Source organism: Erpetoichthys calabaricus, chromosome 12 (assembly GCF_900747795.2).
Source record: "Erpetoichthys calabaricus chromosome 12, fErpCal1.3, whole genome shotgun sequence".
In the NCBI taxonomy this organism is placed as follows: Eukaryota; Metazoa; Chordata; class Cladistia; order Polypteriformes; family Polypteridae; genus Erpetoichthys; species Erpetoichthys calabaricus.
Genome location: NC_041405.2, coordinates 21298918 through 21311284, shown reverse-complemented (window position 1 = coordinate 21311284; position 12367 = coordinate 21298918). Strand labels below are relative to the sequence as shown.

Below are 12367 nucleotides of genomic sequence, written 5' to 3'. Positions count from 1 at the left end.
AGGTATTTCACTGTAGGTTCCTCCTCAAGACCTTTCAGTCAGTTCTGGTCTTTCAAAGCTTCTGGCCCCTTTTCTTCACATGTTCTGGGACTGACCCTCAGTCTTTACATTATTGATCTTTTGTCTCCAAAGCTCTTGCCTCTTCTGGTGACTAATATTCTTCTTCTTCCACTTATCTTACTTCTTCCACATTTCTCCTCTATCACCCTCCATTTACCTCCAGCAAAGAATTTTATCACTAGGTACCACTGCAGGTAACCTTGCTTTGGCTTCTCACTGATGTCTAATTCTCTTTGTTACCTCCTAAAAATCCCCCAGTCATAATCAAATGTTGTGCTATGAAAATTAATTGCATTACTGTGACCAACAATAAAATATGGTTGTCAGCATTAGATGTGACCAGATGTACTAATGTCCTCTGGATCTCCTTTAGGTTGCTGCCCATGGAAACACTTGGTTAGTTAACAGAGAAATCATATAGGCGACTTCGCACCTGCTAGTCACTAAAGAACGTCAGTAGGTTGGGGTTTGAAAAGTATTGAATAGAATCTTTTCCCAGATGATGAGAAAGACCATCATAGCATGCGAGTGGTGAAATTATGGGCTCCAATGTTTGAAGCACCCGAGCACCAGTTGCAGCTATCAGGGCAAAACTTTGTAGATGTCTAATACACATTTGTAATTTACACATGTAATTAATGTAATGTTCTATAATTTAGGAGACATATGCTCCCTGAAAAACTGGTTATTTAATTTTGTAGTTACTGTATACTGCCTGGATAAAAAAAATGGCAGTCTTGCCCTAAGAAGGGCAGGTGAAAGTTAGAAAAGGAGACAACTCAAGAGGAGAATCTGAAAGAAAGTCAAAAACTAGATGAGGTTTGTTACCAAAAAGAATCCCAAAGTTTAAAAGATATGTCAGGGTCTGGGCCAAAGTTAGCTATGTTATATTATATCTGCAAAAACAAGTAAAGCATAAATCATAGTGACATGCTATTTATTCATTATATTTGCTGCATACTGCCGGTATCAATGTTAATCAATATTAATATCTTTTTATAGAATTTAAGAAGTGCATCTGGTGGCCTCGTCAAACGCCGCATGACACTGGGTGACTTGATTAAGGTAAGTTTGGTTATAAAGAGTCACATTATTGGCCTGTTGTGAGCTTTAGTGGGGACATTGCAAGAATTGTTCCTGACGGAATGGAAGTTCTTGCCTGTCTGCATTGATCAAAAAATATGATGTGAAACTTAACAGTGGAGAACCCTTTATGTTGACATTATTTATTTGTAATTAATTGTAATATTCAAATTGATAAGCTTTTACATAGAGTGACGCTAATGGCCTCACTTGCATCTATAAGTTGGTCTGCAGACTAACCAGCTTTAGATATTTATTGGATGGATTTTACCTTCACTGTCTGCTTTTGATTTCATGGGATATTTATTTAACGATCGATTCTGCACTGCACTTTAATTTGGAACACTGTTTTTTGATTGCTCTAATAAAAACACTATTACACTTTTTACCTACCCCTTGCCTGGATGTACAGTATGTGTCTGCATCTGCTTGGCTCATCTTGGTTATGGTACAGATGGTGGTTGGTTCAAGAGGCTCCTGGACATGACAGAAGCATGGGCCCAGCCCTCTGTGTCACAATATGGCAGTAATGGTTTTCCCACTTGTGTTGTTTTTGAGCCTGAATTTAATTTTTCACTTTTTTCTCTGTAAATAATGTTCACTACAAGAACTGTGCAGTCTTTTAACTGAACTGTTTTGTAAATTTAAAATTTTTTTCTCAAAATCTGTCATTGACTTGTACTTATACCTTTCGTCCTAGTCAGTTCCATCTGCTAACAGACCATTTGATCCACAGTTGATTTATAACATACAAGTAAGCAAAATGCTAGATGGTGTTCTTCTTTAATTTCCTCCCCCCTCAAATCTTGTGAATACTGTAGAATGAGTGTTACTTGTCAACACAGCAGTATGCATTGGAGCAGTGGAAATAATCACATGGGAGAAAGGGTCAGGAATGGAGTCGAGAACAATATCTGGATATTTACCTTTACAGATTATCCATTTTGTTGTTGCTGGGACAAAATTTCTTGGCTTAAAAAGCTGCTGCCAGACATTCTAAATATCAACTTCTTCTTGAATGGGCCTCTCCTTGAAATGTAGCTTGTGTGCCTTTTCTGATAAAGGGATCAATCACAGACCAAGTGACATCCCAGAGATTGCTCTCCAAAGTACCATCTAAATACCCAAAATCAAACAAAGAGTCATAACTCAATTATTGGCAGCCTTGGTGGACAAAGTTTTGCTCCAGTAGTCAACCAAAAATAATGGGCTTAGGTGCCCCCAAGAAAGCAATGGCAAGACGTCTGTTCCTTCCTTTAAAACATTCACACACAACAAGTCTCAGCTGTATTCTATCAAGCTCACTGCTTTGCCTGGCCATAACTCTGCTCCATAAAGCAGGACTCATTGCCTACAGGGTGTGGTTGTAACAAATGCTGGAGTGATCAGAATGCATGACCAAGGAGACAAATGAGAAGAGCTCCTGAACAAAGAAATAAAAGCACACTGGAGATACTTCCACATGCCAACCAGAAAAGGAACAAAGTATTGTATACTCTAAATCATAACTACACCTGTTTTGATTCCAAGAACTCAGTACTTGGAATAAAGCCAGCTAATGTATTATAGTTTTAGTATCACTCTAACTAAAAAGTAATAACTGTGAAGGAAAAGTTCTTAATTGTTTCTCATCTTAAATCCAGCAAGAAAGCTCAGAGCTGCATTTCATACATGCACATCCTCACACAGAGAAACTGCATATGCAGGAGGGTAAGCCAGTATGGAAGAGCTGTGAAAAAATGAACAACATGATGCAGGCACTATAAGTTTAATAACTAGCTAAAGAACCAATTCATTTTGACCAGATGAATTGATGGATCAGAATTCATAAGTTATGTGCCTTTTTCTATAGGAGAGAAAAAGTTCAAGCTAAGTTGTTATATTTTTCTGTTCTGTGTTGTTCAATATTGTCCGTTGTCTATACAACATTTATCTATATACATACATATCTATATATACACTTGCATATATCCACCTTCTGTTATGAATACATTTTATTATTTGGTTTATTGCTACAAGTGTGTTTGAGTTATTTGTTGAAAAACAATCTATCACCATGTCCTGATCACAGCAGAGAAAGTGAAAGTGTTTAGTGTAGATTTTGACTGATTTATTAACCTTGTTTATAAATTGTATTGTGCTCTTCAAATTTCTCATCTCCAGGCTGTGGGTGGCTGTCTTGTTAAATGTTTTCATTAAAAACTGGCTTTGCCAAAGCAAAACTGATAAATAACTGATTGAGTAATATCTATTTATTCTTCTTCTCACACTATACAGCATTTCATATATTCATGCCATTGACTAAACTTATTTTGTACCATTGTGCTTCCTGCCAGGAACAAGGACTAACATGTGAAAAGCAAGAGCTGCGTCAGTCATTCATTGAGGTAGGTGTATCAGCTTTTTATTTTCTTTACATAGAAAATGCACATACACATTAGATTTACATGCATTCTTAAACAGTTTGTGTTGCACATGGTGGCTTTGTCCATTATAACTGACTGTGGACCCCCTCACAGGCTCATTTTTCCCATGGATGCTGCTTCCATTGCTCACTTCCATTGTCAACTGGGCCCAGTTCATCAATTATTTAATGGACAGGTAGTGCTGGGCTCCACTTTTGTTAATCAATTTTCCAGTCTGTTTAAACAAATCTGTGTGTTTTCGTGTATTCATTATGTAATTAGAGTTTTACATCTACCTGTGAACTTGTCGCAGAGCTCTGCGCCTGCACTCAGTGAACTCTTGTACATACACTGCACATCTAATCAACCATTCATTTTCTGATTACACATTTTCACTTACAGGTCCATGGGTGAAGTATAAATTTGAAAAAAAAATTTAAATCCTCTTGTATAATATTCTTTGTTAAATTGTTCTGGTATTGAGAATGTATGAAAAATTTAAAATACATTCAAATTTTTTTTTCTCAAGCCGGTTAAAGCTATTTTACTTTTATAATTCTTCTTTTAATAAAATTCTTTGATCTTCTTTTTCAGGAAAACCTACCTCTATTTAGTGAATGAAGGCTGTCGGGTTATTTGGATCATATTCCACAAGATATGGCTATCTATGCTGTTGATCAACATCTCTACTTCTCCAAGAAAATTACTAATTTTTGGATATTTCTGGATATCCCTATGACAGTCCAGGTTGACTCCACACTCCAAGGTTGTTTCTGGGAGCCACTTGAACCCAGAACTGTTATTAGCAAACCCAAGGATGAGCCAGGCAAATGAGGACACACACATTTAGCAAGAGGTGGTGCAAAGCATTTTGGTACCTTTATTTACAACAGTGTCTACAAAACTTGACATCTCCTCTACTTACGCCAAATGGGATCCTGCACCCAGAACAGAAATCCTTTCGATAGACACAGCCAACCTTTTAACTGGGTCCGGGTCCCTGCTGCTGTCGCAGGCTCCCAGTACCGAGCCTCAGTCCTCTAACTCCCACTGCCACTCCTTGGTCTTTCAAAGGAGCTGTCCTGAACAACGGGTCACTCCATCTACCTAAAGATGTTCAGCTGAAGAGACCCTCTTCAGCCCCCTCGAGTGTTGGCCATACGCTCCTCCTTAAGGCTCTCTACCGGGCTCTCTGCTTCCTCGTTACTGAATGCTGGCATCTCCCATTCCAGCCATCTCTGACATACTTTTCTTTAACCTTCAATGGTCAGTCAGTCTGTCTTTCTTTCTTCTCCATTTATAGAACTAATTGGATACAGGTGCTGTTCTTCACTTGCTCCATGGTGTGAATGAAGCACTTGACTGACCCGATCGCATTTGCATGTAAATGCCTGATCAGCCAAGCACCCCAATCAACCTCGGAATGGCACCTGACTGGGGTCAATTTGGAACCAAACAAACCTCTCTCATCACAATCCCATATTAAAAAATTCAGCCAGCTATGGTATAGTGCAATTAATGCCCAAACAAGCACATAAGCCAGAGTGGGCATTGATCACACAACGTGAGCAGAATCGGATCTTGAGGTAGCAAATGCAGGAAAGACGTAGAGGAATCCAGTCCTGTAGTGAAAGAAGAGACTCAGACAACACACTTAACACAAGAAAGCATCTGAGCTACCAGCCTGGTCAGCATTGAGGACGACTCACTTTTACTTCAGTCTTCAGAAACAGCAGCTCATTTTTCTTCTACTATCTGAACAATGTCTATGCAAATTTTTATCAATGTGAATTTTCAAAAAGCAGAATTTCTGAAGAGTAAAACATTGTGTGTATTTGCATAGACTATTTGTTTTCTGGTTTAATTATGCAGAAGTGAATATGTTAGACAGAATATATCGTGAGTAAAAGTAGCCATTTGTGTTTCAAAATGAAACGAAGTAAAAGTGAAAGTAAACAGAAAATTTTATTCAAGCAAATTAGAAACATTCACAAATCATACATATCTGTAAGTACAGTCCAGAACTGGACAAAACAGGATATGTGAAAGATAAAAGTTTAGAATCTGACAAAACAGTCGGAATACCAAAACGTTTTAAAGGGAAGGCACTTGCAAAAAGTTTTTAATTCATATCCATAAATTCGGGCACAGGACACATGGTGCTGGCTTATAATAACATTATATTGATGTTGATATCCTGCAACACCACTTCCAAAGCAATGGGCACCAAGTCAAGCCCCCTAGCAAGAGCAATGCCACTGAATACACAAAATGGTGGTGCCCACTAGGAAAATGTGACATTACAGAAATTACAAAACGTGTACCTGAAGAACACAATGAAAGTGAAATTAAATTCTATGAAATTTAGAAATTCACTTTGTGGAGAACCCACAAATTTATTAAACCTTAGGAAAATGACTGTGCCACCTATTTATTTATTCATTATTAGCACTAACAGGGTGCAAGGCAGGAACAAACCCTGGACTAGATGCCAGTCCATTGCAGGGAGAAGACACTCACACACCCACTAAACACACACTAGAGCCGATTTACTGTTGTCACCTCACCTAACCTGCGCGTCTTCAGACAGTTTCAGGAAACTGGAGCACCTGAGGGAACCCATGTAGACACAGGAAGAACATGAAATCCCTACAGAAAGGTCTCGGGACGTGAACTCTGGTCACTTTACTCCTTTCAGCAGTGCCACTGTGCCACCCTAGTATTATATACAGGTAGTCCCCAGGTTACAAACACCGACCTACAACATACGAATGGGACTGCAGCTGCGACGCATGCGCCTCAGTAACTGCCGCTCCGTCATCTTCGGCCCGGGGACGCTGCAAGCGGTGGCTGGACAAAAGCTGGAGGGGTGCGATTTCGCTGCTTGCACAGTGTAGTGTCCGTCGGGTGGCTCCCGGCAGCAAGCGGTTTCACTGCCCGCCCCCCGCTGCAAGTGGTGACCCTGTTGTGGCTGAACAGAGGCCATTAAGGGTGAACGGGGAGGTGAGGGGTAGCATTGTAGTGTGCCTCGGATGGCTGCGTGTTTGATAGATAGATAGATAGATAGATAGATAGATAGATAGATAGATAGATAGATAGATAGATAGATAGATAGATAGATAGATAGATAGATAGATAGATAGATAGATAGATAGATAGATAGATAGATAGATACTTTATTAATCCCAAGGGGAAATTCGCATACTCCAGCAGCAGCATACTGATACAAAAACAATATTAAATTAAAGAGTAATAAAAATGCAAGTAACAAAGACAATAACTTTGAATAATGTTAACATTTAACCCCCCCCATACCCGGGGGTGGAATTGAAGAGTCGCATAGTTTGAGGGAGGAATGATCTCCTCAGTCTGTCAGTGGAGCAGGACAGTGACAGCAGTCTGTCGCTGAATGTTGAATGGGGGCAGTGGTGCAGCGGACACTGCAGGCAGTATACTGTAGTGGAGGTGACTGCGAGGTGGGCTGGTGATGAACCGCCCCTCGCTGCCCCGATTCATTCTCAATAGCAAGCCTGCTTGTACTGTTATGCACATAGCAGGAAGTTGTCTCTTGTTAGTACAGCATGGTCCAGATCTAATTCTGCAGATCCAGATCGTCTGGATGACTTTGATTTATGCGGGGACGATTCCAGTTCAGCGCGAAGACAATTCTTCGTGTAGTCAGTTCACACACTTCTCGATAGTCCGGAATTTTTCGGGTGATTTTTCTATGTAATAAACTGAATAAGTTACAATGTAATGGAGATTGCATAATTAGATCTGGACCACCCTATACATCAGACGTGTTGACGGCTGGTGCTTAATCTGCTGTGTTAGCGTGTACAGTGCTGTACAGAAGAGCTCATCTTAACCTTTTGTTTTCACCCTTCAAGAATGTCTCTGAAACACAAATCTGATGCAAGTGCTGGTGCTACAGTAAAGAAGAGAAAAACCATCACCATTGAAAATAAAGTAGAAATAATAAAAAGGTCAGAGAGGGGTGAAACTCCATCATTCATTGGCAGAGCACTTGGTTACAGTCGGTCAACAATAACATTTATTAAAGTAATGTACCTGTTCCGACTTACATACAAATTCAACTTAAGTACAAACCTACAGTCCCTATCTCGTACGTAACCCGGGGACTGCCTGTATAATTATAGTAATAACAGTACCTTAATTCTACATAAATGAGCCTCTAAGCTTTCAAAGCTAAGATAATCAATTCTCTAATAATTGGAATGATAGTTTTTTCATTGTTTTCTCCTTTCTAAGAATCTGTAGATATGAAACTTTTTTATACATATAATTCTTCCAAAAATTATATAGTATATGAAGAGCCATACATGGAATTTCTCAGGTATAATATGTGTTGTTTAATTCAACTACTTATCCATTATTTGTTGTCCTCCCACTTAGTGTACTCTTAGAGGCTGTTAGAGTTTTGAAACAGGCCACATACCTGACTCAAAATGGCTGCCGAGATAGAGTTGTCTACATCATGGTCTTCTCTTCAAGGCCAGATAATGAGAGAGAGAGAAAAAGGCAAGATGACCAACTTTATACCATTCTTACAAGCCAGTAAGGTGTTGTGGTACAAAATGACCTCCAATTCAAAACCAATCATAAACAGCCATACTTCAGGTCAATACAGTTAGTTTACCAGTCCCTTCCTGGGCCATTTACCAATGAAAGCACTCAGGTACAACTTGTCCCCCAGTTTCTTTGTTTAGACAGGTTATGGCCTTCCTGTAGTGGATGACTTATAGGCTCATGTACGTCCAAACACAGTCACCCTTGGCAAACTGGTTTGATAAAACATTCCATCCTCCCCCACCATAAAATTCATATTCTGAGTCAATCCCAAAGACTGGGGAGTGAGTGAGTGATGGGTGAGCACCATTTTTCTCATCAGTAAAGTAAAACCTGCTTCATGTAACACAATCCAATACTACATTAGCTGTGTCTAGTTACAAATAAAGACATAAAAACATTTATCAATGTACAATAAACTGTATGCTAGATATCACTCCACCTCAGGCAGATCGACAGACAGATCTTTACCTTTTAATACAGAAGTATTCATTTTGCTCAACTGTGCCAGTCCCAGAAATGAACTGATACCAATTTTTACTGGTTAAAGAATGTGATGTCCAAAAAATCAAACTAATTTTATTTGTTATTAGCATATACTTCCATTTATGACACAGATTCTGTTCAATTTGACATCTAAATCTCTTCAGTGAATGAGTCTCTATTCTATACAATTAAATTACATTTTAAATGTATGCTCTCATTTTTTAGTCCAAATTGTACATGTAAGCCAGAAATCGGTAGAAATATTCAGGTAGATAAAAGTCATACCATTTAATCCAGTTACAAGTCACACAGGGAAAATCGAATGCAAGGCAAGAATTGCGTGATTCACACAATCAACCCTAACAAAATGACAATCCGGGTAAACCAGGCCACCCTATGCTTAACAATTTTTTTCAGCTCATCCTGAGGAATTCCCAGATGTAGTCCATCCCACAAATCCCAGGTCTGCCCCTCAGTCTTCTTCAAGTGGCCTTGCCCTGTGAGAAGTTTCTAGGCACATACTTACCCAAACCACCTAAAATAGTTCATCTCAAATTGAAGAACGAATAGTTCTATCCCAAAGTCCTCACACATTACCAACCTCCTTACCCTATAAGAGAGAGTGGCCCAATAACTTTGGGCAGGAACATCATTTTTTCCCATTTGCACTTGCAATCTATTTTTTTAGCTCGCTACCAAGGCCTTAAGAACAAAGGTAAGGATGAAAATGAAGACAGACTCATTGACTGAAAACTTCATACAAGGTCTTACCTCACGTCTCCACCAGTCTAGTACAATGTCTGCATAACTGCTACCATAGCACCAATTTGTTTCTCAGTCTCTCAATATCCACTTCTCTAACTCATGAACAAGACCTCAAGGTACTCTTCCACTTGGAGCAGAGGCTCATCTTTTACCTGCAGACACAGCCAAATGGAATCCACATTACTCCTTCTGAGTCTGAGGTTCAGCTCTATGAGAGCATCTCCATTCCAGGATCTCAGCACACACTTTTCAAGGGAGGCTGAAAAGCTTGATAACTGACACACACATACACTTACTTCTTTTTTGGAGAAAGGAGGCCATCCCAGTCTAGTAGTTCTGAGAATCTGATTCTGCCTTCCACACAAGACTGAAGCAAAATACCCACAGAGCTTTTAACATGCAGTCAGATTTCATCTACCGTGTGGTAGTTTTAAATAACAGATTATCAGCCTTGTGTTAAATGTTGATATTAAAAGACTTTTGGGTCTCAGTAACTAAGGGCTGGACTGTCTCAAGGAATTTTGTTTGATATCAGATATCATGATTATGCTACTTTTGTATTAACACACTTTGCACTTTGTTTTAACCTGAAATAATGCCATGAAGTTATTTTGAAGAATCGTTCGCTGGAGAGATCAGCTTGATAAAGCAGGAGCACCAGGTGCCTGTCCTTTAGGACTGTTTGTGTCAATCATGATTCACAGGGAGGAAGGTGTATTTGAATTGAAGGACTTCTCAAGAAAAAAATATAAAAATACTTTTGCAGTTGATTATATGAGAGACTCCTACAAAGATACTAAGGCACTAAAGCGGAAGAACTGCTTACTGACTCTTTACACTAAACAAACTCCACCTATTATTGTACCCTGAGGCACAAAGCAAAACTTTAAATAAATAAAGACAACACCTCTGGATCAGAGAAAAAGCTGATTGGATACAACGTTCCAGAAGAACAAAGTCGACTAAATAAAAGAAGGATCATCATAACATTTTCAATTTATAACTTCATGCTAGTAATAAATAAAACAAAGTAAGAAATTTCCTAGCTGATACCTGCTGAACACTGCTTGCTAAACACACATCAGTAAAATGAAGAAATGTAAGTTACTGCTAAAAGAAATATATATGTTTTGTCTTTTTTTAATTATTTTTTTTATCTTCCTTGCTCTGGGTTTTAAATATGTACACCTTATGTTCATGGATGCTTAATTTAACACAGAAGTGTAACTGAGTGATATGTGATATGAAATTCTGGTAGACACTGCATAGAGTGTGTGACTGAAAACCTACCTCTAAATAACAGAGATAATGAATGCTCAAAGAAATTGTGGAGAAAAATAAATGTATTAAGTACAATATACAAAACATGTTATTTGAATGTCATATTTGTTCCAGTGGTATGTAACAGAAATTGTCATAGTCATGTACTGTTACACACCACGTAGCGTAAAGATGTTAGAAATAAAAACATTCCAGGAAGTTATAATTCAGTGTCTTGCAACAAAAAGTTAGTTTTTTCACTTGTTGCATTGTTTTTAAGTTGTTATTAATAGATTGTATGTAAACAGACATGCATAGAATTTGTCATGTTAAACATGTATGCATTAATTTAACTAGTTAACTAGTCGTTAAGTAGTTTGTGGTCCTACTCTACTCTATAGAGCTGATAAACGTCCTCTTCAGGCATCAGGCTTCATAGGCTCCAGCTGTTTCTTGGCAGAATTATATGTAAAAAATAAAACATTATCTTCATATCCACTGCTTCTTAGAAAGTAGAGAAATGTGTAAAAAAGTGTTTTCCATGGTTAGAGAACTGCTTGGCTTTGCTTCAGAAGCTTAGAGGCTTATTAATGTAGTATTAAGTTACTGTTATTACAGCAAATTCTGCATATGTAAAGTTAGCATTACTGCTAATAATAAAGACATTCATACTAATATCAGATGGTACATTGGTTGCCATGAATTGAAGCTCTTTGTGAATTTTTCTAAGTGTAATAAATCTTTCTTGTTGACTGGTTGAATTTTTTTCTGAGTTTTTGAATCTTGGAGAATTTACTTTCACTTTCGTTTTTTTAATATCCTCTTATTCTTGTGTTTATTGTTTTATTGTTGTGTTTTGTAATTCCTATGAAATCTTGTTTTTATAGACTCCATGATGCATCAGCCATCATTAGGCAGCATGATCTCAGAAGTTACATTTGTTGGGGGTGGGGGTTTATATGTTTTCGATCCTATTTTTGTAAAACTTGATTCATTTGTATGGAATGTTGTGTGATTTAAATAAAATCAAAAAAAAAAAAGACATCACTTTGCATGACCTTATGTAAGCTGTTCATCACATGTGTGTCTGTGTCTACGTTTGTGGATACCAATCACGAACTTTTCTTCTGATCTCTTGCACAGACTGTAGACTTTGACTTTATGATCATGTACTGGGCTTCATTATGTTAGTTTGGCTCACCAGTTTGATGTCTTGCTGGTTCTTTTGACTTGTTTTCTTCTTCTAATCTCTAGATGTGCTCAATGTTGTTATCTATTCATTCTGTGGCAGTACGCTGACTGACAAGTGCCACTGTCAGTCAGTCAGTCAGTCAGTCAGTCAGTCAGTCATTCTCCAACCTGCTATATCCTAACACAGGGTCACAGGGTTCTGCTGGAGCCAATCCCAGCCAGCACAGGGCAAAGGCAGGAACAAACCCTGGGCAGGGTGCCAACCCACCGCATGGCACACACACAACCACACACCAAGCACACACTTGGGACAATTTAGGATTGCCAATGCACCTAACCTGCATGTCTTTGGACTGTGAGAGGAAACCCACGCAGACACGGGGAGAACATGCAAACTCCACGCAGGGAGCACCCGGGAAGCGAACCCAGGTCTCCTTACTGCGAGGCAGCAGCACTACCACTGCACCACCGTGCTGCCCTGCCACTATCAGTGTATTCAAAACATTTTTATGCAATTCTTCATGACA

At 38.7% G+C, this 12367-nt stretch overlaps 2 protein-coding genes across 5 annotated transcripts in view; both read left to right on the top strand.

The window, feature by feature from the left end:
• Positions 1–6188, top strand: part of LOC114661931 (uncharacterized) — a 52657-nt gene extending 46469 nt beyond the window's left edge. For both annotated transcript variants that reach the window (XM_051934786.1, XM_051934787.1), the window contains 3 exons: positions 1063–1125; positions 3480–3530; positions 4143–6188. In XM_051934786.1, the coding sequence (XP_051790746.1) occupies positions 1063–1125; positions 3480–3530; positions 4143–4169 (141 nt within the window). In that variant the 3' untranslated portion in view covers positions 4170–6188. The remainder of the gene's footprint in view (positions 1–1062; positions 1126–3479; positions 3531–4142) is intronic.
• Positions 1–12367, top strand: part of LOC127529834 (uncharacterized) — a 325899-nt gene that overhangs the window by 161704 nt on the left and 151828 nt on the right. The gene's annotated exons all lie outside the window — the stretch shown is intronic.